This window comes from Xenopus tropicalis, chromosome 5, assembly GCF_000004195.4.
Source record: "Xenopus tropicalis strain Nigerian chromosome 5, UCB_Xtro_10.0, whole genome shotgun sequence".
Classification (NCBI taxonomy): Eukaryota; Metazoa; Chordata; class Amphibia; order Anura; family Pipidae; genus Xenopus; species Xenopus tropicalis.
This window is the reverse complement of record NC_030681.2, coordinates 93,050,599-93,077,965: the sequence shown is the minus strand read 5'-3', so window position 1 is coordinate 93,077,965 and position 27,367 is coordinate 93,050,599. Positions and strand designations below refer to the sequence as shown.

At 37.2% G+C, this 27,367-nt stretch overlaps 1 protein-coding gene across 2 annotated transcripts in view; it reads left to right on the top strand.

Annotated features, from left to right (window-relative positions):
• The window catches only part of smap1 (small ArfGAP 1), a 101,835-nt gene that overhangs the window by 18,085 nt on the left and 56,383 nt on the right, over positions 1-27,367 (top strand). For both annotated transcript variants that reach the window (NM_001126910.1, XM_012962730.2), the window contains 2 exon segments: positions 11,643-11,728; positions 17,964-18,039. In NM_001126910.1, coding sequence (NP_001120382.1) covers positions 11,643-11,728; positions 17,964-18,039 — 162 coding nt within the window.

The following is a 27,367-nucleotide window of genomic DNA, read 5'->3' as shown; positions in this document are numbered from 1 at the left end:
AGTAAGGATGAATTAAGGAATAATTACAGAGACAAAGGAAATCATGTAATAACATTATTATGATTTGCTTATAATGGAGTCTATGGGAGATGGATTTTCTGTAATTCGGAACTTTCCGAATAAGGGATCCTATACCTGTACTATATTATCCTACACAAGACCTGGAGTAGTCCACTGAAGTCAATGAGACATTTTTAGAGTATCCTGCAATCCCAAAACGTGACAACAACAATGCAGCTTTTTACACAGGTACTGAAACAATGCAGATTTCTATACATTTTACATGTTTACACAGTTTTTACGCCATTTTTTACTCTTACACCATCACATCTTTAAACTGTGCAAAAAAAGTTTTACAAGGTTTACAATAGTGTTGATGGTGTTGTAATTGTATTTGAATTGTGCACAGTCATATGCATGGTACTTGGAGTCTAAGAGGGTGTGGTATGATATTACTGAGGTGTGTGGCTGTTTATATTTTACTTATAGTTTAATAAAGCGATATAAAAATGACGGCACCTTATTACTATTTCCCTTTACTGAGCGCTCTTTTTCAGGAATGTGTGTGTATTAGCTCTTTCATTATTCCCTCTTAACTTTACTTTGCTGTTGTGGTGGCTACTTTCATTTTTACTCTTTGAGATATGCCACTGCTACAGCATTTCCATAGAAAATGCAAGTTCAAGCGAAAATTCATATAGCTGCAATGAAAAAACCAAACCTGTTTCTAAAGTAATTGCTTTATGGTTTGTAAAAAGCAGCCAGGAACTCAGCTGGCCACCTCTACTCTACATCTATGCATGTGAGTTCAGTAGTTTCTGTTGCCACCTTAGCTATAATACAGGTAACTTGTCCTTGTAATCCACTGCTGTAGCTATTATTAATAGGGATTGGATGAAACAATTGATTTTTCTAAAGCATAGATCTTTTTATAACTCTGTCCTATTCCAGTAAAGTTAGTTGGGAATGCTAGGTGGCACTGCTGCTTCAGAACTGATTGTTGGAAAAATAATAATTTTAACTGTAATTACATGCATTAAGGCTTCTAAAATCAGGTGTGTTTTACAGCTTTGCTGCATTATGGCAACGTCCGTTTTTTCTTACTAATTAGCTGTTTGCAATTGATTTTCTTGGTTCACGGTTTATAAAAAATGAGAGGTGAAAACCTTTACCGTATCTTGACAGAGTGCAGGGGGAGTATGCCTCTCCCAAAGTCATTATTTTCAACTTAAAGTAATGGCTTTTGTGCATTTTACTGAAGCTCATTGTAGATATCATTAAAAGCCTTAGTGTTTTAATTCAGCAGTCCCAATTTTTATTTTGTTTCACGCTTTCAATCTTGTCAAACTGTTTGCTATGCGAATTTGATAAATTATTTAACAACTGTCTGTATTTAAATGGGAAAAACTGGCAAACCTTTTTATATATAATTTTATCTGACACTTTTAGATTTTCATACAGGATGCATATAAATATCCATGTATGTTGTTGGTACCATACCCTTGCAGCACAGTTTTAGGCATTTTTTTCAAGGAGTTTGTATATTTTCCCAAACAAATCATTAAGGTTGAGGAGGCCGCCTGATACAGATACAAATAATTTTACTGTAATGTATTATACTGGCACATCTGTGCTATGTCAAATAGGTGTGGTATTTGGGTGTGTAGTCACAGTGCATGGGGCCAAAAATTTCACAGTGGTGCACATGGCAGATTTTCATGGTGTATACTCTCTACTTGAACAGAAAATTCGGGGACACGTCTGGAAAATCTAGCTAGAAATTGTGCCCTAACTGCCATTTCATTTACATGCAATCAGTGCAGCCCTGCAACATGTATTTAGTAGTACCAAATGCAAATGTGGATACAGACACCTGTAAGAGGTAGGGTTGCCAACATTTGTGGAAATAAATACTGGCCTTCCTATATTTTTCTCTTTCCTCCCCATTAATAACATTGGCATCAGTCAATTATTTTATTGGCCTTAAAAGCATTTTATTCACTCCGCTAGTGCATTTCCATCTGTAAAAACTAGATGCAGGCCAGATTTGTGGTGAGACCGCAAAGGCCCAGGCCTAGGGCAGCATAAATTTTGCGAGGCATACCTCCCAGCCACACATAAAATGTGCTCACATACGGAGCCCTGGGGACGGGACGCGCAGAAAACTTCAGCGCGTCCTGTCCGCAGTGCTCCATATGTGAGCAAAAAGGATGCGCATGCATACTATGAGGGGGTGGAGAATGGGGCGGCCTTTGGGCACCCAAAAATGAACTCTGGCCCTTATTAGGTTTGGCACCCAAAAATGAACTCTGGCCCTGACATTTTCATAGTGGGGAATGCATCGCTTCCACAGGATTAAAATGGTATTAGTGTGCGGTGGTTCATTTATATAAAATTGTTTTGGTGCTTTAATATGCAGAAGAGCAGTCTAAGCATGCACATTGGTGCAAATATGTAAAAGTGCAGGGAACATAGACACAAATACCTTTTAATGAATGGCATCATCAAGCACAACATTTGCATGCATTTTATTGCAACTGTACCTGGGTCTGAAAATAAGTCTCTGTAAGACCAGACTGGATGGTATCCAGTACTCTGTCCCTTTTTTAACCAAATAAGTATTTTTGTTGTCTAATAGAGGTACATTACAGAAAGTCTGTAACTTACAACCAATGGCACATTATGCATTCACCATAATATACTATGATGGTCATAAGTTACAACTGTCCAAATCCAGCTGTTCAAAGAAAAACACCAAAATAACACCCCAGATGCGATGCTGTAGTGCTGTTCATATTTAGATGTTTTATATCATGCAATTTTATTCTACATCTAAAATTGTATTAAATAGCAAAATGCCATCAATTGGGGAACTGCACCCAACCTACAATTTGAGTCTGTACAGTGTGCAAGTAAGTGTGTGTAGCACATCCGTGAGTGTTGACTGAGAGATGTTTGAGCGTGTGTGTTATTTGAGCCGTGCAAAATTATGTAGGCCTCTGACATGGGCAACTCGCCGTACCTGGTGCCCATTTGAGAGTACTTACCAGATAACAGAGGATTTTCCTGTGAAGTGAATGACCAGGGCACTGGAGGTTGCTTGCAAACCAACAATAACTTCTTTATTTAACTTCCAGTAAATGCTCAGCAGTGTTATAAGTAGATTGTAAGCTCTTTTGGGCAGGGCTCTCTTCACCTCTTGTATCGGTTATTGATTGCTTTATATGTTACTCTGTATGTCCAATGTATGAAACCCACTTATTGTACAGCGCTGCGGAATATGTTGGCGCTTTATAAATAAATGTTAATAATAATAATAAGTGGCATAAATATCTTCTCAACCAATTTAGGAGTATGTCCTCACCCAGTGATCTTCTCTCTTCGGACCCCGAGCTTAACACTGAGATTTCCTTAAATGCCATAAGTTAATAACCCCTCTAATTTTTCGTAGGGGCCTTGAGCTGCCCAAATAAATTTTCTCACTCCTAGGGGCACATTTACTTATCCACGAATGCTCCGAGCGTTCGTTCGATCAGTCCAAAGTATTTTCTGTGACTTTTTCGATGCTTGCACGACTTTTCCAACGCTTTCGCTACTTTTTCGGAGCTTGCGCGGAAAAAATCAGATCAGTTTTGCCGCTGTTTACAATCGTTCGGTACGAAAATTTTGTGACTTTAAGATCGCCAATATGATATTATCGTGACTAATACGATTTTTTCAGAAGCATTTTCGTGATATTTGCGATCTTCAGAAATTTTCATTTCCAATCCGAATTTTTCCCATTCGGGATTCGAACTCGTGTTTTGATAAATCTGCCCCCTAGAGTGACTATAACAGTTCTACTTAACTGAACTAACAGGAAAAAGACCTCTAACACATGTGGGTCATCCCCTTTTATACTGGAGAACGCTGCCACTTAGTGGGCATTCCTGAACCACAGAGAAAACTCCCTTTGGTCTTGGGAAAAACTACTATTTATAAGCACATATTTAGGACCACCTTTAGGTGTCATTTCTAAATAAAGTTCACTTAAATGGCATGCCTGCCTCCGAGGGGTCGAAGTAAAGGGGCTTAAATTTTAGGGTCCCTACACATGTAATTTCAATGAAGCTGCAGGAATAGAATTAAGATAGAACATAGGTCAAGGCTGGAACTCAAAAAAGTGCAGATCATGCGTTTTTACTCATTATAGAACATTTGTGTTTTGGTATGAGTTAATATTATGCCTTTTTCTTAAATGCTTTAGTACCTACAATGCTTTAGTACCTACAATGTTTTTTGTTTCTTTGTTTCAATACTGCCTGCAGTAGAAATGTTCACAAAGTTTTGGATTACCAGTACTGTCAAGTGTTGTCCATTCAAGTCAAAGCATGGCAGCAAGGGTGGATTTTACACTTCTTCATCTGGCAGAAAATCCCCTTGTATGCCTTCAGGATTAGGTGTTTGTCACACAAGGCATTTTAACTGCTAGTGTTCTCTGGAAGAAAACATCAGCGATTGGTATGCCCCTATCCACCTGTCAACACTTCTCGTAAAGATCTATGGGGACATTATCTGCCTGTGTCAGGGGTATACTGTGGTGAGTGAGGAAAGGTAAGGTGAGTCCTTCAGGCAAGGGCTGTTATAAGATGGAGGAGGCGTGGACAGGACGTAGTGGGCGTAGACAAGATGAGACAGCAAGGGACGGAGCGGGTGTAGATCAGATGGGAACAGCAAGGGACGGAGCGGGCGTAGATCAGATGGGAACAGCAAGGGACGGAGCGGGTGTAGATCAGATGGGAACAGCAAGGGACGGAGCGGGCGTAGATCAGACAGGAACAGCAAGGGACGGAGCGGGCGTAGATCAAACAGGAACAGCAAGGAACGGAGCGGGCGTAGATCAGACAGGAACAGCAAGGGACAGAGTGAAACAAGGCAAGATCAGGCAGAACAGAACGGAGCAGACAAAGTCAAGAACAAGAGTGAAGACTGAGGAGAGGAATGAGGAACAAGGAGTGAAACAAGAGCAAGACAATGGGCAAGCAAGCAAGAGAACAAGGCTAAGAAGAACAAAGAGAAGAAGTAGGACAAAGGAGCCAGAACAGGAACACCAGCTAGGGTCAGGCCACAGTGCTAAATGATTAATGTTCAGGCACCGATTGTGAGGAGGGCTGGGCTTATATAGGGCAGAGTCAGCCCTGATTGGCTGACCCCACCTAGCCAATAAGGCTGCTGAGGTAATGTAATGAAGCCCAGGACACTGGTGAAAGGGATTACATAGCAAACCCCTCTCATCAGCTGCTCTCCTGGCTCAACAGTTAGGGAGAGCAGCCAAGAACCACCAGGTCCCGGGATCAGTCCCCAGCAGAGCCTTACAGCCTGTGGCAAATGTGGTGCAGAAAGGCAGGCTATGCTAAAGCCTAAGGCTAATGCCACACCATGTGTATGGCGTATATTTTTGGCAAGCCAAAAAACACTTGCTGAAAATACACGCTGTACACCCCTACCTGTGCCTGCCCCCGAATGAATGGAATATGCTGGGGTGCAGGCACATGTAGCCAAAATCCGAATAAAAACGCAATTCTCTTGCGTTTTTATGCAGATTTCGGCTACATGTGCTTGCACCTGAGCGTATTCCATTCATTCGGGTGCAGGCACAAGTAGGAGCATATGGAACGTACTTTCAGGAAGCACACCCTCCTCCCGTGAATCTGTGCCCCTTTTAATACAGCTCAAAATCTTGTTTGCCCTAGCAGCTGCTGCCTGGCATTGCTTGCTACAGCCAAGTTTTTTTTATCTACAAGGACTCCAATGTCCTTTTCAATTATGGTTTTGCCTAGTGCAGTCCCATTAAGGGTATAAGTGGCTTGCATATTTTTACATCCCAGGTGCATGACATTACATTTATCCACATTAAATCTCATCTGACACTTAGCCGGCCAGATTGCCAGTTTGTCAAGATCTTGCTGCAAGGATGCCACATCCTGGATAGAATTGACTGGTGTGCAGAGTTTTGTGTCACCTGAAACACTGATACATTACTTATAATACCCTCCCCTAAATCATTTATGAACAAGTTAAACAAAAGTGGACCCAGTACAGGACCCTGAGGGATCCCACTGAGAACCTTACTCCAAGTAGAGAATGTACCATTAACAACCACCCTCTGTACCCGATCCTGTAGCCAGTTTTCTATCCATGTGCAAACATCTTCACTAAGACCAATAGACCTTAGTTTAGAAAGCAGTTGTTTCTGGGAAACGGTATCAAATGCTTTGGCAAAATCCAAATAGATCACATCTACTGCATCTCCACTGTCCAGCTTCTTACTAACCTCATTGTAAAAAGCAATTAAATTGGTCTGACATGACCTGTCCTTCATAAAGCCATGCTGATTACTGCTCATAATGCCATTTTCCACTACATATGTAATTTTGTATGTGATCCCTTAACAAGCCTTCCAATAACTTGCCCACCAAGGATGTCAAACTTACTGGCCTATAATTGCCAGGCTGAAATCTTACTCACTTTCAATTTTCTTGAAAGCACACCGTTGTTTTTCTTGTGAAATTCTCAATAAGTTTGATGTGTCACATGACCCTCTTCCTATTGAAAAAACAAAAGTTGGATCCAAAATGGCCGACTTCAAAATTGCCACCATGGTCACCACCCATCTTGAAAAGTTTCCCCCCTCACATATACTAATGTGCCACAAACAGGAAGTTAATATCACCAACCATTCCCATTTTATTAAGGTATACACCTTAATAAAATGGGAATGGTTGGTGATATTAATGGCCCACCCTGTACATCACAAAATAGTTGAGAATTAAATGCAAGCGATCTGTCATCAGTTAAGCTGGACCAAAGTCATACGTTACTTTTAGAGAAGGTTTTAGCTTTGTTCCTAAAAAGAATGTGAATGTTTTTGACTGGATAAAGGATGTAAAGTAAATCTGTGAGTAAATACTGGTGATTTTCCCACAGTTCAGATTTTATAGGACCTATTATGGGAAAATTAAGTGGGCGAGGACACTTTGGGAATTTTAGAGAGCAAGTTAAGTAGTAATGTTTCCTTACATGCTCTATGCATCCACACATAGAAGCTTTTATGAATTCTCCTACTAAAGGTCTTGAACAATTGTATAAATAAGAAAAATTATAGATTTGCCATGGTCAGAAAGCAGAGCATTGAGAGAAACAGAATGTGAATTTATTGAGATTAAACCAGCAAATAAGAGGGGAAATAATGTACTGATGGATAAAACAAACTATGAATGAATCAAGACACTTTAAGTAAACTACTTTTTAAGGTTTTAAAAAGAGGTCCAACAGGTGATTATTTAATGACATTGAGGACAGTCCTTTAAGAAGACCTAATTAGCAAAGGCATGCTTGCATATCTGTTGAGTTGTAACCATATTATTGCTACTTACTGTAGCTTGCACAAAGTACATAAAAATCCATTAGGTTATAGGGCCAGGAAACAACTGTCTCACTGATAGCAGTTATATTGATAAATTGTTACAGCCATTCATACATACATCCTTCATTTATAAAAGACACTAAGGATCTTTTGGCAAAAAAATAACATATAGGTTCATGCTTACTGTCTCATGTGAAAGCATTGTATAATAATAAATACATATGGTATAGAAACTGTAAAGGACTTTACAGTTTCTGACACACAACCAGGTCCAGAGAAAAGGAATAGAAAGTACCTGTTGTCCAAGCTATGCAAATCTTATGCCTGAATGGTGAGAAAAATAACCCTTAATCCTACATATGTATCTATTATATGATTGGAGAGGGTCAGGGAAGGAAAGTTTTCAGTTAATGTTCATGAGTTGCGTCTTGGATTAGATACATCTGAGAGTGAGTTTCCTCAGTTTCCTCGATATTCTGTTCAGAAAGGTCATTGGGGGAAAGATTAACTATTTACTGAAAATAGACCTCTACCAGTAGTCTGTTACATTGGTATGCTTGTTCATTAAGATAAGTATACCAATAAGCTAGTATTTAAGACTTGGAAGGAACTGATCAGAGGGGTAGTTTTTAAGCTAAAAGTTATCCAATTAAATGTCTCAAATTGGCATACCAGAAAGCCTTCCAAAAGAATAAAGATGATTTGCTTAAACGAAAGGAAAAGTAATTAGAAATATTGGTGGTGATATATTGTCAAGACACTGGTCAGTTCTAAAGTGAGACCCTGATTTGGTAGAAGTTCTCCTCATATCCTGTAATAACAGTGCCACAGTCATTTTAAGGAACCTTATGCCAGAAGGAAAACATCATTATTTTTTGGACCAACAAGGGTTCCTTTAAGTGCCACATGTATAAGGTCTGTCCATATATGATTCCATGGAAAGAATGTAAAAGTCCAGTAACTGACAGGGTATATGAGTTGCCGAATTTTATCCACTGTATAAAAAATGGTTTAATATATGGTGTGTGGTGTACTTGCCTAAACTATATGTGGGGAAAACCTTCAGTGAACTCCATGAGAGGTACTTGAGCACATAGGCACCATACAATAAATAAATCCCTAAAACCTGACCTAAAATGTCTTGATAAACGACTGAAAAAGGAATGTGAATAGATATGTAAATAAAATAAAAAAACAAGCCCCTCTAGGTTTAAAATAAGGATTTACCACCACCATTTTTATTAGTTAAAAGATAAGGTTTGTAATCTGATATCTGAATGTGTGAAATGATGTTGAGATTGATGAAGAGATTATTCAGTATATGTATGTTAAATTGTGTTTTGGAGTAGGGGAAAGATTAGTATTCAAAATGAGATTACAGCTGTCGATTTGGTTAAATGGGTTGAAAATTAATTTTGATGCAATTAATCATAAAAGTAACTGGAAGATACAATTCATGATTATTGAAGCTAATACTTAAATTTAATGAAATTGCTGTATACTAGGTTTGATTCAAGCTGATTTCTATAAGTCAAAAGACAAAAACATTTTTCACCCTAATGGAAGGATGTAGGTAACTATTGTAAAATATAAATGGCTTCATGATTGGATTGTGGATGATTGTGTAGTTCACTTTTAAATGAACACTGTTTTTGTGACACTTTGTATTATTCAGATGAAATAAGTTTTTTTTTTTTTTTTTTTTTAATTTTCAAGAGCATCATAATCCCATCATAAGTATAAAATTAATAATGGTCTAAAACCCGATGCACTTAATAATCACTATTGTTTGTTTTAGGCTGTTTTGTCACCCACAAGGAGCAAGATATCCCACGGGCCACAAAGAGTATTCCATCACCCTAATTTTTCAGATTTAAAATTGTTTATATTGTTTTAACACATTATATATGGCTTTTCAAAGAATATTCTATCCCTCGTGTATCTCCCTCTCTATCCTATGTATTCACAGCCACACCCTTCTCTAGTTTCTATAAATAAAATAGTGTGAGAATTGGTGTGGTTAGGCACATTTGTGCGATTACTGACTCTAGGGGGCACATTTATTAATGCATGATCTGTCCGAATCTGAGTTTTTCTTATTGAGCGTATTTTCTACGACAATTTCGTACCTTTGTGTGACTTTTTTGTACTTTTCGACAAAATTTTTGCAACAAAATCATATTGTCGCGCCATGTACAAAAGTTTCGGATTCATTCAAGCTTCAGTATCGTGACTTTCCTTGGGCCAGGTTGGAGCTGCACAGTGCCGTTGAGTCCTATGGGAGGCTTCATGCACAGAAGGATCAAAGTTGGAAAGGTTTTCCTGCCGTTTACGTTCGTTCAGATATGAAAATTTTGTGACTTACGGATCGCCAATACGATATTATCGTGACTATTCCGATTTTTCTGTAAGCATTTTCGTGATATTTGCGATCTTCAGAAATTATCATATCCAATCCGAATTTTACCCATTTAGGAATTCAAACTCGTGATTTGACGAATGTGCCCCTAAGTCTTATCACCAGGGTCAGACTGGGGGGTGCAGGGCCCACCGGGGCTACCGTCCCAGGGGCCCTGCAGGTGCCCCCGCCGATCACGTCCCCCGTACCCCCTCCCTAGGGGGCCCTACTGCACCCCCTAACCCCCCCGCTGGGGTCCCAACTGAGCCTTCCTAACCCCCCGCAGGGGCCCCAGTTCAACGAGTCCTGCATCAGGGGAGGAAAACTGATGCCCGCAGGAGCGCCATCAAGGGTCGGGTCTGGGTCGCCAGGGCCCACCGGGTTTTTTCCTGGTGTCCCGACAGCCCAGTCCGACCCTGTATATCACAGTTTATGTGCTTGACATAAGAATGGATATTATCAGTGGTGTAAGTGCCATTGGGGCAGGGGGTGCAACTGCACCCAAACCATCCCTGCATGGGTCCTGCAGGCGGTACTGTGGTGAAATATTTTGGGTAGGGTGGGTACCTGTCCCTGGAATTTTGCTGTAGTATTTTGCTCACCATGCTTTAACCCATAGCAAGTATTTACTCAGGTATAGTAACTAAACTTAAATAGTATGTGGCTATTCTTGACAATGTAATCTAGCCTTTAAAGCAGTGGTCCCCAACCTTTTTTGCACCACGGCCCAGTTTCAAGCAAGACAATTTTTCCAAGGGCCAAGGTTGGGTGGGTGCAACTAGTTCATAGTAAATAATTTAATTATTACATATATAATGTAAATGTCATTATAACATTTTATATTATGCACTTTATTTTTATTGTTATTGATATTATTACATTATAAAATTTAATACAGCTCCCCACAATACAAAATCAATGGGAGACCAGGTGGCCCGGTTCAGCACAGCCCACGGCCTGGTGGTTGGGGACCCCTTTAAATCACTTAGTTTATGGTGATATAAAAAATAAACATACATACATACATACATACATACATGATCTGAATATTGTTTTCTAAAAAGTGAATAGGCTGCTGAACACAGGGATAGATTTTGAGTAAACCTCATATTATTTCCTTTATGCTGCCCAGTCAGCTCTGGTTTTCTTATTGGCTTACTTTAATAATAACATTTCAATTGTTATTCCATACTAACAGTTATCTTGTGTTTCTGTTTTAGAGTCTGCTAATTAAGCCAAGCAGATTTTTCTCTTGAGTCTTACTTCCCTGCAAAAACAGATTATATAGCTGATAACTAATGGCACATTTGACGGAATCATCCATCAGCATGTTTCTGAATGTATAATACTAATAATTATCTTTTTGTGTCTTCATAATTATATGGACTTTTCATCTGCTGCTCTAAAGTTATATAAATTATTTATTTTTTCTTAAAAAAGCTTCAGATTCAATCTTGAATGCTCTTTCTCTTTTTTTTTTTTTTTTCAGAGCTGCATTAACATTGAATCTTTAACATTTGTTAATGATCTTTTAGATCGTATATACTAGCAGAAAAGTTTCTGAAATTACCACTTCCTATTAACGTTAGCAAAAAACAATTGGTGGTATGAAAATGCTTTAGTTAGCTGTTTTTGTTGTACAGCACTCCACAGTTTTTGTCTATAGGGTTATAGTTGAAAGCAACTAAATACAGCCTATTGAACAAATTAATCTAATCACTTGTGTTTGTGTATTTGTCTGCATTTTACAGCTAATTTTATATGTGCATTTCTGTAAATATATTTGTTATTTAGAAACTTAAATTGATTACAAATGTTTAACCTTATTTATCTCTTCAGTGTATGCAGGATATGGGAAATACAAAGGCAAGACAAATGTATGAAGCTAATTTACCAGAAAACTTCAGAAGACCTCAAACTGATCAGTATCCTTTAACTTGATAATTATTTAACTTTATAGATTGGAACTGTTATTCATACATGCAAATGGACCTTTTATGTTCTTGTTATAATAATCCAATTCCATCCATGGCTGTTCACTGGTCATAATCCAATAGTTTGTCTCAGTGCCAACTCTTTAGCGTGTTTAAAATACACTTAATTTTCATGTATATCAACAAAATTGTTACAGATGTGAGAAAGCCAGTCAGGTAACTGATAAAACATCTTCAAGAAAAACACAGCAATATTTCAAGTGGATCTTCACTATTTATCAAGCTAAATTACTATGATTAGCATGTGACAATTTATACACTAAGGGCTCTGGCACACAGGGAGATTAGTCACCCACGACAAATCTCCCTGTTCGCGGACGACTAATCTCCCCGAAATGCCATCCCACCGGCGAAAATGTAAATCGCCGGTGGGATGGCATACGCGGCGCCTTAATTTCCCTGAAATCGTTCCATTCATCTCAAGTTGCCTTGAGAGGAATGTGTCATCCCACCCGCGATTTACATTTTTGCCGGTGGGATGGCATTTCGGGGAGATTAGTCGCCCGCGAACAGGGAGATTTGTCGCGGGCAACTAATCTCCCCGTGTGCCAGAGCCCTAAATAGGTCGGAAACCAGGTTACTGTTTTTTTTTCTAAGGAGACGGACACTACATAAATTTGTTTCTTTTCAGGTGTTTCTTTAAATGTATTATCAGAAATGTGGATAATATTTAAAAAAATTTATTAAAAAAAAAAAAAAGGTTTTCCATGTGGATGTTCTTTATTGGGTGGTGTAAAGTTGCTATGTTAAAATATTTTTAAAATATAGAAAAAATATTGGAATTTCTATCAGATAATCTTTCTAATATTCAAGCCTTTACACAACCCCCTATCATCTCATACCAATGGGCAGAGAACATAGGTAGTAAACTGGTGAAGGTATATGTGGGACCCAGAATGACTTGCAAGACAAATGAGGCTAAATCCAAGGAAAATAGAATGTTGAGAGTTAAGGCATGGATTTTGTGAATTGTGGGATATAATTTTCCCATAAGAGGATCAAGAATCTGATTAAAGTTTTTGGACCTGCGAATCTGCATATGCTATGTAGGCATTAAATGCTCTTGCAGCAACATGTACATTAGTAAGACAGTACATGCAGTAAAGCATATCATTTTTTTTTTTACTTTGTTTTTATTTTCAAGTTATAAGACATATCTATTACAACATTTGCAGTTGTATTTTGTCTTATGTTTGTGTCTTAAAAGTAGTAGACTTTTAAGAGAATAAGACATTTGAATTTAACATTTATAACAAAACAAACTTTTTGCTCATACCTGCTCTCTTTGGGCCTTGTGAGAGAAGTTTTCACTGTGGATAGGTTGCCAACATTCTATTTATTTGTTGGCTCTTGGGGGGGTCTGTGGTTTTGTTCATCGATTTCTTGGTTTTTTAGATTTTGGGGCTACTGGGATGCTTTAGTTAAAAGTGGGTGTTCCTTGAGTGTTTCCATGTCATACCATGCGGTTTGTTTGAATGTGTAAATTGTGAGATATCTGATTAATTGTGGTAAGGAGGATCTATATACGAGCCATGTGTTTTGTGGAAATCTGTTTATCCAGCAGCCGCGGAAGGATATATCCAGCAGCCAGATATATCCAGCAGCTGCGGAAGGAGACAGAAAGGAAATTAGAAACCCTTTCTTTCCCCTTTAGGCCTCAACGGAATTTTAATCTAAGTACATTGCTTAAGGAAAGGTATTTATGTTTTTTCACTGCTAGATAATAGATTCAAACTATTTTTTATGTATTTTTGTTTATGACAAACAGCTTTCCAGAAACAATACATCGTCATGCACTAAAAACAAGGTGCAAGTGTTAAATTTGCGTTTATGGTGCTGTAAATTTGAATTACATTTCATGCATTAAATAATTAAAACTTCCATTCTTATATGTTACTCTGCAACCCCCTGTTCCTTCTAGGTTTTTTTGTAAAAATCAGTTTATACTCTCTTCTAAATCTATTCTAAATGTTTGTCTTCTTGGATAGCGTTTGCATAAGCTTTTGCAATCAAGGGTGGGACAGATTCTAGGCAAAGTAGGACTGACCTAACCTACACCTCAAGCTTTTATATACCGTAATTGCAGGTGCCGAAGTTCCCAAATTCACCAATATCCCATTGCTCTAAGATTGCTGTGTGTAATACAAAATTGCTTTCCTTGTTAATTTTTTTTAAAGCAATTGACACCTTTATTGCATTCAATTTTACTCTTCCAGTTAAGAACATCCAGATGTTTTGCTTAGACCATATTTCAATCCTTGCAGTGGTTTGCACCCTTTGTTTTAATCCATGCAGTTTACAATGTGAAAGCTGTTTCATGTGCAAAACTTGGAAAGTGTAATTTCTCTTGTGGGATACAGTTAATTAAAGGCTGCACATACCATTAAATGACAAATGATAGTTTTACATTAAGCTGTTCATTATTAGGATTTCAGGTCTTATCTGAAAATTTTAATTACTTTAGTTTCCTGAGATCTATTGTGCAGCAGACCTAATCAACAGTTCTGGTCCTTTGAGGTTGTTTGATCTTTTCAAAGTTATTCTGTTGTCAATGAGATGTGCCTGCAAATGTAAGATTTACTTTTCTATGAAACTAAATGGTAATTTAATTGTCTGCACACTGGTAATGTTCAGAGAAAGACAAAATGCATATTAAATTGGTGTTCCGAGCACGCTTTCGATTGTGCGAGGCTGACTGAATAGTTATCATTGGCAAACTAACCATTCCTTTGGGCATCATGCTAATTTCATTGTTGCAGTGAAAGAAATAGTGACATGCATGTATTCTTTTTACTTGGAACTAAAATTCATATCTTAATATTATCTCTTCCTCTTCACCTTCTCTAATTACATTTCATGATCCTCATAGCCAATCTTACAATTTAATAAGAAAACATTATAAAGACACAGTCAACCTTTAATAGGGTTTTGTGACAAAATGCTTTGTTTGGTGCATTTTTAAGACCAAAATATATGTGTTATTTTACAATGATTACTAACCTTATTTCAGATGGATGTTTTAGATCTGTGTTGTTAAACTTGTAGCTAATAAGAAAGGCCTATACAGCAGTAAAAAAAAAAAGTCTGTTGTATTTTTTAATGGTACATAATATAAAACTGCATATAAGTAGTTGAGTCCCTTTAAGCACAGTGTAACAGTTTACAATATGTAGAGTGTACAGTATAGTAAATATAAACACTTTATCTGCGTTTATGGTGCTGTAAATTTGAATTACATTTCATGCATTAAATAATTAAAACTTATATGTTACTCTGCAACCCCCTGTTCCTTCTTGTTTTTTTTGTAAAAATCAGTTTATACTCTTCTAAATCTATTCTAAATGTTTGTCTTCTTGGATAGCTTTTGCAATCAAGGGTGGGACAGATTCTAGGCAAAGTAGGACTGACCTAACCTACACCTCAAGCTTTTATATAATTGCAGGTGCCGAAGTTCCTAAATTCACCCTATATCCCATTGCTCTAAGACTGCTGTGTGTAATACAAAATTTGGGAGGGCTCAGACTCTTATTTTACTTGGTCATTTACTCACTGGAAAGCTTCCAACTTGGTTAAGTGGCTGTCTGTTAGTGAAAATCAAGTGTTTGGTCAACTCAGACAACCAGACATGGCAGAAGTTTATCATTGACCACATACTATTAGCAAGAGTTTTCTGTATTAACCAAATTGGCTTGATATTTTCCCAGTTGCCAAAATATCCCGCAAGTCACTAATATTAATAAAATCTATGGAAAATATATTGTATTTAGAATGATCTCCCAAGCATTAACATGTTCTGCTTGGGCAGATATCACCAATGCAATACTTTGTGCAGTAAACAAACGTTGTCCCATAGTCCTATCCCCTAACAAATTAGCATGATAGCCAAATATTCACCTAATAACTGTGGCAAAATATTTGTTAAGGATTTACAATTTAATTTTATTTCTTCCAAATTCCATAAGACAAAAATTTTTTGTCTTTTTAACTTTGTCTCAGTAGCTTCATGCTGCAGCTTCTAGCCTTTGGTAGCATAGATTCTGATGGGAGGGGGAGTGAAGTCTTATGTATTCTTATGGGAGGGAAAGAGAAGGGAGAGAGGACAGAGCTGCCCAGACTCTGGCACAGGGGATGAAGGATTTTTCTGAGAGAGGAAGTCAGATACCAAAGAACATGTATACACAAAAAAGACAAGAAATCCTGTGTTTCTTTTGATAGAGGGCTCACAGCTTTTCCATGAGTGCTTATGGCTGTATTTACATAGACTTTTCTGATAAAGCTTTCTTAGTTTTCACCTTTTCTTCTCCTTTAAACACAGCATAAATTAGAATTTCAGATTTTTATAATTATATGTTAAGAAAGCATACTGGAAAACCGCAAATGTAAATAAAAATAGTGCATGCTATACATGTATGGAACCCATTATCTGGAAACCTGTCATCCACAAACCTCTGAATTATGGGAAGTCCGTTAACCATAGACTCCATAATTAAATAATTAAAATTTTTAAAGGAGACATATCCTATAAAAATTAACAATGTACCAGGGAATTATACTCCTCTAGATATAGAAGGATTGTGCTAAAAAAGTTGTGTTTTGGACTGATTTATTGAGAAATTCGCCCCAAAACACCACTAGCCCCGCCCATCTGTTCCACTTCCTGCTGGCTGGATTCTCTGAATGAGCTGGGGAGCCGGCGGCCCTCTGTACACTGCACTGTAGGATAGGAACCAATCAGCAGCTAGGCTGACCTGATAGGGAACTGAAGCCTGTCTGTGCTTGTGTGAGTGCAGGGCTGTGATTGGCTCTCCCCCTCCTACTGTGCGTCTGGCAGGGACCGTTAGGACACGCCCACCCCTCATTTCAAACTCTGACAGAGAAGTGATACGATCTATAGGGAGCTCCAATAAAGGGGCCATTGTTACAGATAGGATTCATTTTTAGCACAAAGTGAAACCAGCACCGTATATTATTCATAATTTAGGGTTTTTGCCATTTATCCAATATGTCTCCTTTAAAAATGATTTCCTTGTGCTTATGAAAAAATCTGGCTACTCCATGAAAACGACTCCCAACTATTCATGGCAATACAAGCTTAACCACAGAATTACACCCCTAACCACAGAAACTGGCAAATAACAAAAGAGAACTATACCCCCATTCTACCAAAATAACAGGTCCCAGCCGCTACAATACTGTTTTTTACTTTCCTTATCTACCCATCCCCCCCTTTTTTTTCCTCTTTCTTCTCTCATTACAATTTTTTTTTCTTCATTTTCATAACTGTATGGCTATTCATGATGCCAGCTAATGACAATCCTCATAACGCAGACTACTGCAATGAGCAGTCTACCATTGTTGTAATGCACCATGTCTAACAAAACCAATAAAAATTGTCAGTTTAAAAAAAATTATTTTCTTGTACTTGATCCTAGCTAAGAAATAATTAATCCTTATTGGAGGCACACAATCCTGTTGGGTTTATTATTTAAATTATTTTTTTTAGTATACCTGAGACATGGTGATCCAAATTACGGTAAAACGCTTTATCCGGGAATGCTCACGTCCCAAGCATTCTGGATAACAGGTCCCATGCCTGTATATTTATTTTGGCTATTTGACCACAGCCAGTGATGGCACAGTTGTATATATATAAAAAAAAAAAAAAAAAAAAGCACCCAGCCATTTAATCATCAGCAACAAACATTGGCAAATTATAAAGAGCTCAGGGGCTGTCAGTTGAACTAGCCTAAGATTCCATCTATCCAACAAGTCAGTTCAACAAATGTATGCACTAATAGAGCTGTCACATTTAACTATAAATAATGTAAGTGCGCAGTGAAAACATCTGTGCATGCACTGGTTGGGTAGGACACAGGTATTCACACCCGGATTAAAAGAAATTTTGAATTATATACATATATAATACATAAAGAGGCAGTAGTTCCAAATGCAAGTTAAAGCTGCATAACAACTGATCCCATAAGGCTGTTGGATGGTTGGTTGGAAGGCTGGAGGATGGTTTTCAATGCTGTGTTTTACTTTGTATAGGAGCATGGGAAAATAAAAGAACTTGGCCTTTAGACCTTTTTTGTGGATCCCAAATGTGTATAATAAGCAATATTACAAAATGTATGTTTTGATATCTTTTCCTTAATATCTCTGTTAGATCTGTGGAATTCTTTATCAGGGATAAATATGAAAGGAAGAAATATTATGACAAAAATGCAACTGTCCCTGGAATTGTAAGTACATTTCCTTTTCTGATGTTTAGCTACTAAATAATAACTACAAAGGTTGGTTTTGCCTCATTATAGCTTAGTAATTAAATTTATAATAAAGCTAGACTAATATATATTTAGATTTAGTTTTTTTTGTTTAAATAAAATACTGTATGTTTTCTAAAATGTTGATTATTGTTTGAAAAGTGAGTAAGATTAGTTTGCCAAAAAGGTGTATAAGACAAATTGTCATTTTGGTGAAAATGGCGTATATTTCTTTTTTAAACTGTTGGTCATTTGAAAGTGTCTGAAGGCATGCATGCAACTATAGTTTTGTCTGCATACAAAAAAATCTAGTATTAGTAAAAATGTTTTAAAATTCAAAAAAAGATTAAAAATGCATGCTAATTTATAATGAGTTATACAGGTATGGGACCGGTTATCCAGAATGCTCGGGACCAAGGGTATTCCGGATAAGGGGTCTTTCTGTAATTTGGATCCACATACCTTAAGTCTACTAAAGAATCAATAAAATATTAATTAAACCCTATGGGATTGTTTTGCATCCAATAAGGATTATTTATATCTTAGTTGGGATCAATTACAAGGTACTGTTTTATTATTAGATTTTGCTAAAGCGTTTGATACAGTACCTCACAGAAGGTTAATTATCAAATTGAGGAATATTGGCCTAGAACATAATATTTGTAATTGGATAGAAAACTGGCTGAAGGATAGAGTACAAAGAGTGGTGGTAAATGGAACATTTTCTAATTGGGCCAGTGTGGTTAGTGGAGTACCGCAGGGGTCAGTCCTTGGTCCTTTGCTTTTTAACTTGTTTATTAATGACCTGGAGGTGGGCATAGAGAGTACTGTTTCTATTTTTGCTGATGACACTAAATTGTGCAAAACTATAAGTTCCATGCAGGATGCTGCCGCTTTGCAGAGCGATTTGACAAAATTGGAAAACTGGGCAGCAAACTGGAAAATGAGGTTCAGTGTTGACAAGTGCAAAGTTATGCACTTTGGTAGGAATAATATAAACGCGAACTATCTACTGAATGGTGGTGTGTTGGGGGCATCCTTAATGGAGAAGGATCTAGGGGTTTTTGTAGATCACAAGTTGTCCAATTCCAGGCAGTGTCATTCTGTGGCTACTACAGCAAATAAAGTGCTGTCTTGTATAAAAAAGGGCATTGACTCAAGGGATGAGAACATATTTTTGCCTCTTTATAGGTCCCTGGTAAGGCCTCACCTTGAGTATACAGTGCAGTTTTGGGCTCCAGTCCTTAAGAAGGATATTAATGAGCTGGAGAGAGTGCAGAGACGTGCAACTAAACTGGTAAAGGGGATGGAAGATTTAAGCTATGAGGTTAGACTGTCGAGGTTGGGGTTGTTTTCTCTGGAAAAGAGGCGCTTGCGAGGGGACATGATTACTCTGTACAAGTACATTAGAGGGGATTACAGGCAGTTGGGGGATGTTCTTTTTTCCCATAAAAACAATCAGAGCACCAGAGGTCACCCCTATAGATTAGAGGAACAGAGCTTCCATTTGAAGCAGCGTAGGTGGTTTTTCACGGTGAGGGCAGTGAGGCTGTGGAATGCCCTTCCTAGAGATGTGGTAATGGCAGACTCTGTTAATGCCTTTAAGAGGGGCCTGGATGAGTTTTTGAACAAGCAGAATATCCAAGGCTATTGTGATACTAATATCTACAGTTAGTATTACTGGTTGTATATATATAGTTTATGTATGTGAGTGTATAGATTGGTTAGTATAGGTTGTGTGCTGGGTTTACTTGGATGGGTTGAACTTGATGGACAATGGTCTTTTTTCAACCCTATGTAACTATGTAACTATTACAGAGAAAAAGGAAATCCGTTTTAAAATTCTGAATTATTTGATTAAAATGGAGTCTATGGGAGACAGGCATTCCGTAATTCGGAGCTTTCTGGATAACGGGTTTCCGGATAAGGGATCCCATACCTGTATTATAATGTGTAAAATGTTATTTGCAAATGGTAAAGTGCTCCTTTAGTTTTAAAGGAACTACGGGGTGATTTCCTCAATGTTTATGGTGCAACTATATCATGAACATAATTGAAAATACATTGTTTGACTACTTATCCATTATTTATCTGTTACTTTAAAGGAGAAGGAAAGGCTAAGTCACTTGGGGGTGCTAAAATGTTAAGCACCCCCAAGTGACTTTAATCACTTACCTCATACCCCGGGCTGGTGCCCCTGTTAGGAAAAAACAGCACCAGCCCGGGGTACCTGGAGCGATGCGCTTCCTCCTTCCGGCTTCGTTTCGCTGCGAATAATAGGCGCATGCGCAGTAGAGTGAAAAGCCGACTTCTCTGTTAAAGTTCGGCTTTTCACTCTGCTGCGCATGCGTGCACGAGCGATACATGGAAGAAGGAAGCGCTGCAGCTACCCCGGGCTGGTGCTGTTCTCTCTGAACAGGGGCACCAGCCCGGGATAAAAGGTATGCGATTCAAGTCACTTGGGGGTGCCTAACATTTTGGCACCCCCAAGTGACTTTGCCCCAAGTGACTTTGTATTTGACAAATACCCTATGTATAACTTAATTGTTAATTGTTCCTTTCTCCAGAAATAAAATTAACAATATTTTATCAGCCAAGCTATTGGTTAGTGGTAAATTAATGTTGGGTTTTTTTACATTTATTCTTTTTGTAGTGACCTACGATAGTAGTTGGAAGCCAAATTAATGTTTTTATCAGATGCAAATATATGAGAACTAAGTGTGCTTAAGTCAAATATCTTAATATCTGAAAACCAAGCCACAGTGGTAAATTGTTAGTATTGGGGATTCTGAGTTGCATATTTTTGGGGAAAACACTTAGGTCAAAATGGCAGTATATATACAGTGGTGTGAAAAACTATTTGCCCCCTTCCTGATTTCTTATTCTTTTGCATGTTTGTCACACAAAATGTTTCTGATCATCAAACACATTTAACTATTAGTCAAAGATAACACAAGTAAACACAAAATGCAGTTTTTAAATGAGGGTTTTTATTATTTAGGGAGAAAAAAAATCCAAACCTACATGGCCCTGTGTGAAAAAGTAATTGCCCCCTGAACCTAATAACTGGTTGGGCCACCCTTAGCAGCAATAACTGCAATCAAGCGTTTGCGATAACTTGCAACGAGTCTTTTACAGCACTCTGGAGGAATTTTGGCCCACTCATCTTTGCAGAATTGTTGTAATTCAGCTTTATTTGAGGGTTTTCTAGCATGAACCGCCTTTTTAAGGTCATGCCACAACATCTCAATAGGATTCAGGTCAGGACTTTGACTAGGCCACTCCAAAGTCTTCATTTTGTTTTTCTTCAGCCATTCAGAGGTGGATTTGCTGGTGTGTTTTGGGTCATTGTCCTGCTGCAGCACCCAAGATCGCTTCAGCTTGAGTTGACGAACAGATGGCCGGACATTCTCCTTCAGGATTTTTTGGTAGAAGGTAGAATTCATGGTTCCATCTATCACAGCAAGCCTTCCAGGTCCTGAAGCAGCAAAACAACCCCAGACCATCACACTACCGCCACCATATTTTACTGTTGGTATGATGTTCTTTTTCTGAAATGCTGTGTTACTTTTACGCCAGATGTAACGGGACACGCACCTTCCAAAAAGTTCAACTTTTGTCTCGTCGGTCCACAAGATATTTTCCCAAAAGTCTTGGCAATCATTGAGATGTTTTTTAGCAAAATTGAGACGAGCCATAATGTTCTTTTTGCTTAAAAGTGGTTTGCGCCTTGGAAATCTGCCATGCAGGCCGTTTTTGCCCAGTCTCTTTCTTATGGTGGAGTCGTGAACACTGACCTTAATTGAGGCAAGTGAGGCCTGCAGTTCTTTAGATGTTGTCCTGGGGTCTTTTGTGGCCTCTCGGATGAGTTGTCTCTGCGCTCTTGGGCTAATTTTGGTCGGCCGGCCACTCCTGGGAAGGTTCACCACTGTTCCATGTTTTTGCCATTTGTGGATAATGGCTCTCACTGTGGTTCGCTGGAGTCCCAAAGCTTTAGAAATGGCTTTATAACCTTTACCAGACTGATAGATCTCAATTACTTTTGTTCTTATTTGTTCCTCAATTTCTTTGGATCTTGGCATGATGTCTAGCTTTTGAGGTGCTTTTGGTCTACTTCTCTATGTCAGGTAGCTCCTATTTAAGTGATTTCTTGATTGAAACAGGTGTGGCAATAATCAGGCCTGGGGGTGACTACAGAAATTGATATTGAAATTGAAAATTGAAATTGATAAACCACAGTTAAGTTATTTTTTAACAAGGGGGGCAATCACTTTTTCACACAGGGCCATGTAGATTTGGAGTTTTTTTTCTCCCTTAATAACGTAAACCTTCATTTAAAAACTGCATTTTGTGTTCAATTATGTTATCTTTGACTAATAGTTAACGGTTTTTGATGAGCAGAAACATTTAAGTGTGACAAACATGCAAAAGAATAAGAAATCAGGAAGGGGGCAAATAGTTTTTCACACCACTGTATATAAATATAACAGCATAAAAACAGCAATATTTGTCAACCTACTTGACAAATTTATTTCTTCCTGTCTCCTCTTCCTAATGGATTGTAAGTATTTCTGGGCAGGGACCTCATTCCAACTGTAATTGAAACTCCTATTATTTAAGAATTTATTATTCTTTAGCTAATTATAATATTGTAAAGCACTGTGTACATTTGTGGTGCTATATAAATAAATACAAATACAACTCTGTTTAGACAACTTGTACCCTCTCCTAACAGCTAGGAACACACTTAGTAATTGGTAAGATGTTTTTCAAAAGTAAATCACTTATTAAATATTACTTTGCTTTTCTAGAACATTAGATTTACAGTGGAAGATGTACAGTATTAGTCCTTATGTATAACAAATTTTAATGAAAACCCACATTAAATATCAAATATAAGGATTTGACTCATGACATGCTTAATTACATTTCTATTAATTTGCTAGCTTTTTCATCCAGCCTTAGTTATGCATTCTTGTGTTCCCATTTTACTACTGAACCCATATTTTACAATAATCATTGAAAGCCTTAGACAAAAAAAAAACACTATATACATGCATTTCTGGCAGTAGAGCATTTGTGATCAAGAGAGAAGCCCACATTTTTGTCAGCAAACCAGTACCTGTTGTTATAGTAATAGTGTATTAATGTTCAAGAGTAAACATCTTGCTACTGTTCCCCTGGGTAACTGTTATGTACATGAGACCTTTTAACATCATTGCGAAGCAACACACAAAATGCTTTCTAAAAAAAAAAAAAAAATAAACATTAGACATTGGTGATAAATGTTGAAGGACAAAGATGACATAAAGTACACAATCCATTTTTAAAGACATAAGCCATTTTCTGTGGCATGAAAAGTGAGTAATTTATATAACACACAAACATTAAATCTGGTGCTTCCCTTGAAAGTACATTATATATTTTCTAAGCTCGAGCAAATGAGCAAAATTAAATAACAAATTCTGTGCTTGCATCCTCACATATCAACATAATCTTTATGCTAATACTTTCTTTTGTTAAGGAAATTTCTGTAAGCTTCAGGCATCATATAATTTTGTAACGTGCTTGTTTACAGCTACCCTTCATTGTTGCTTCAGTTACTTCTTTCTTCAGTCTGTTTTGTATTTATTGTGTTTTATGTGCAGTTTGTTACTACTGATCTTTTGTCATTCTCTGTGTTAGCTGCAGCAGCTCTTCTAGAATGTTTAAATGTTATTAAGTCTGGATGTTACACCCTTATGGTGCTATTCAAAAAATGTTTTATTGCTGACCGGGTTTAATTTACTATGAATGGGTTGCCTGCTTTCTGTTTTTTCTCTGTCTGTGCAGTTAACGTTGTGTGTAATAGTTTTAAATCCCCTTTGGGCAGATATATATCAACGGTCAAGACTTCCCTTAGTCAAGTCTTGTCAAAAGTGTTCCTCCTGCAGATTAAAATTTTTTATCAAGGTTTTCTTTCATTACCGTTTCTGGGCTTAAAGGGCACCTGAAATAGGAAAGTTGTTTCTTACCGGAAATGCTAGCTAATAGAGCCTGCACTCGCCTTGGAGTAGGCTGTAGTGTTTGGGCCAGAGAAATTTGAGCGATATGCCACCACATTGGTTGGGAGCTTCTGGTGGGCAGCCATATTTAGTCAGACACATGCACATAATGAGTGACTCTCCTGGCTTACTGATTATGCACACGTGTTTGGCATAAGAATGAGGGATTTCTCCCCTGATCCTAAATTACATTCGCACTCATAAGGAAGCTAGAACACTCCTAATTATTTCCATACTTAGGGGGTATATTTATCATGCTGTGTAGAAAGTAATGTTGCTCATAGCAGCCAGTCAGATGCTGTGCTTTGGTTTTCTAACTGTTAAAATCTAATTGCTGATGGGCAATTGCCCTGGCAACACCTCCTGAAATGCTTTACTCCACTTTTTACACAGCATAATAAATATACCCCTTAGAGTCTCGACATGACTACCCCAACTGGCAGCTCCCAGTGCAGGTGGAGCATTACTAGGAGCATTTTCTGGCCAAATAGTGTTAGGCCTTCCACTAAAGACATAGTCCTAAAACAAACCCACTGTAAATTTCAGTAAAAACTTAAAAGCATTTTGAAGGACATTTTATTTTTTGATATTGTTCTGTGATTTTGAAAATTGAGGCACCCACATTGCTTCCAAATTTATAACTTTATAAAATATGTAATATTTTTTTTCGGTGAATAGCAGGGAAGCAAAATTAAATGGTAATGTTCTTACTTATTATAGAGATAAGCTACACATATACAGTTTATAAATATAAACTGGGCTTTTATTTACCGTTAATAAAGCAAGTCTTTGCAACAAAATTCTGAAGTTATTTATGTTGCTATAGCTGTTATTTACTTAACATGTTTACCCAATGTATAGATATAACTACAGAATTATCATTCTGGTAGCATTTTTTGTATTGCATTGATTTTTTCCATTTATTAGTCTTGTAGCACCCTTTTTTCCTGCAGTTTTAGATATCGGATTGTATCTCAGATGTGCAGCAAATGTATTTGAAATTAGCTTGTTTAAGAGTTTAACATGCAGATATTTTTGCAGAAATTTTAGATTTTTTTCCCTTTTTAATATTTATAGACAATTCTATAAATATTAAAAAGGGAAAAATCTAAAATGTCTGCACAAGCTAAGTCTTGCTTTGAAGGAGTTCTGCTCCTGTTTTTTTTTTTTTTTTTAATTTTCTGTAGATAGATCATGATTTTAAACAAAACAGAAGGGCTACCAAACTTTATTGTTTAAACAGTTTTTTAATTCAGATGTTGTCACCTGTGGATGACCATATTCACTCTAACTAAGCTTTTACTTCAAAATCAACACCACAGGGTTAATTGCTTATCGTTTGTCTATGGAATTTTTACAGCAGTTTCTTAATCACATTTGTAAATGTAGGGGTCTGGAATTTACTATTTATTTTGGATGCATACATAAGGCATTGCTCTTACTTTAATATATTACCATGGATATTCAAAATACTCAAAAAGGCACTGCGGTATTTTTATGTCAATATGCTTACTGCACAGCACCACTTAAAAAAACTTTTCCCATCCTAATGACTCTAAGATGTCTGCCTATAGGAAATATAGCAGAGTGAGATCCCCACTTGACATCCCCATAATTTGCCATAGGCATCTTCTATTCTTTTTTTTTACTGTCAGTTTTGTTTCTGTCAAGAAAAGCTGTTGATATTTGGTGAATTTAAACAACTTGTCATTGTATGGTTTGGTGAAATGTTTTCTTCTCCAAGAGGACTTGGATCTACATGGATTTGGTCCTAGGTACTTATGGGTGACAGAGTAAGTGGCAGTGAAGATTTATTTTTGGTTGGAATAGTTCTGTAATATAGTGTAAAAAAAAAACCATTAGCTGATGAAGAATGCAGTATTATATGCAAGTATTGGATCCCTTATCTGAAAACCTCATATTTAGTAAGCTCCAAATTATGTGAAGGTATTTCCATTTTAAAGGACATACCTATATATAAATAATGAATATGCATTTTACTTCATTATAATACACACATTGTTCAATTATAATGCTTAAATTACTAAGGCTTAAGCCTGAAGATTTATATTAAATGTTTTATAAAATATACAATTTATATTTAAGGGAATTAATTATTTGTTAAATATCACACTGTGTTGACATCGGCAACTACATAATATTAAAATAAAAATGCCAGTGGTTATTGTGGCCTTCAGTTAAAGGAAAAGTAACACTAAAAATTTTTAACTAAAAAATCTATTTTACCCTCCCCCAATAATTGCCCTATCCTGAAAACCATTTGTTATTTTGAATGCTTTAGTAGAAAATACCTGTAAAAAAAACTTTGCTTCCTGTCATTTGAACAAAGGCGATATGGCGATGCCGGGGAAAGTATCGGGAGATGCATCAACTATGCGGCGATGAATTGATCGAGCCTAGCCTGACTTCTGTATAGGAAGGAGTCAGGCTAGGCTCAATCAATCGATCACCGCATAGTTGATGCATCTCCCGATACTTTCCCCAGCATGCCGTATGCTTAGGCAGTGTACTAGAGCTAACTGTCTTTTAGCTGTCAATCGGAACCCGACTCCAAATCATGCATGAAGAGAACATCAAGAGTGACACTGCTGAGACGAGGATACAAAAAATTATATTGATCATTTCAGAAATGTTACAGATGTATTTGTTTGTACACAACTTAATACTTTACTAGTCTTTTTTTTACTGAATAGCAGTGCAGTCTGCACCTTGGTTTTTGTGTGGTCTTGAGGACTGTGAGACCATTTTCACAGATTAGATGTGATGCACAGTTATGAAATTCAATCCCAACAATAGCTATTCTAAAGTATCAGCATCAACTGTTTTTCTAATGTATTAAAATGAGAGGTTCTTTCTATGTTTAATATTTCAACTTTCATGTAGCACCTTTATTTTATGTACTTATTACCTCACATGGCTGTGGGTTATCCTAGAAAACCTCCTATTGATGGAATCATTTTTTTTCATTGTTTATCTTGTAAAAGGCGATGTAAAACCAAAAATAATCTCCCTAACTTCCAGTTGCATGCACAATTACAACTAACCTCAAAAAAACAATTATTTGAATGAAGGTTTCATTGGAAAGTTTCATAAAATTACACTTACTACAATTAATCAGAATTGTTTGTTAAGGTTTACATCCCCTTTAATACGTTCTCAGCATATCCAGTTTGCTTTCAGTTCACTGCATTAATTTTTTTGCTTTTATCACAATGGTACAGAATTTGGTATTGCCTCTTATT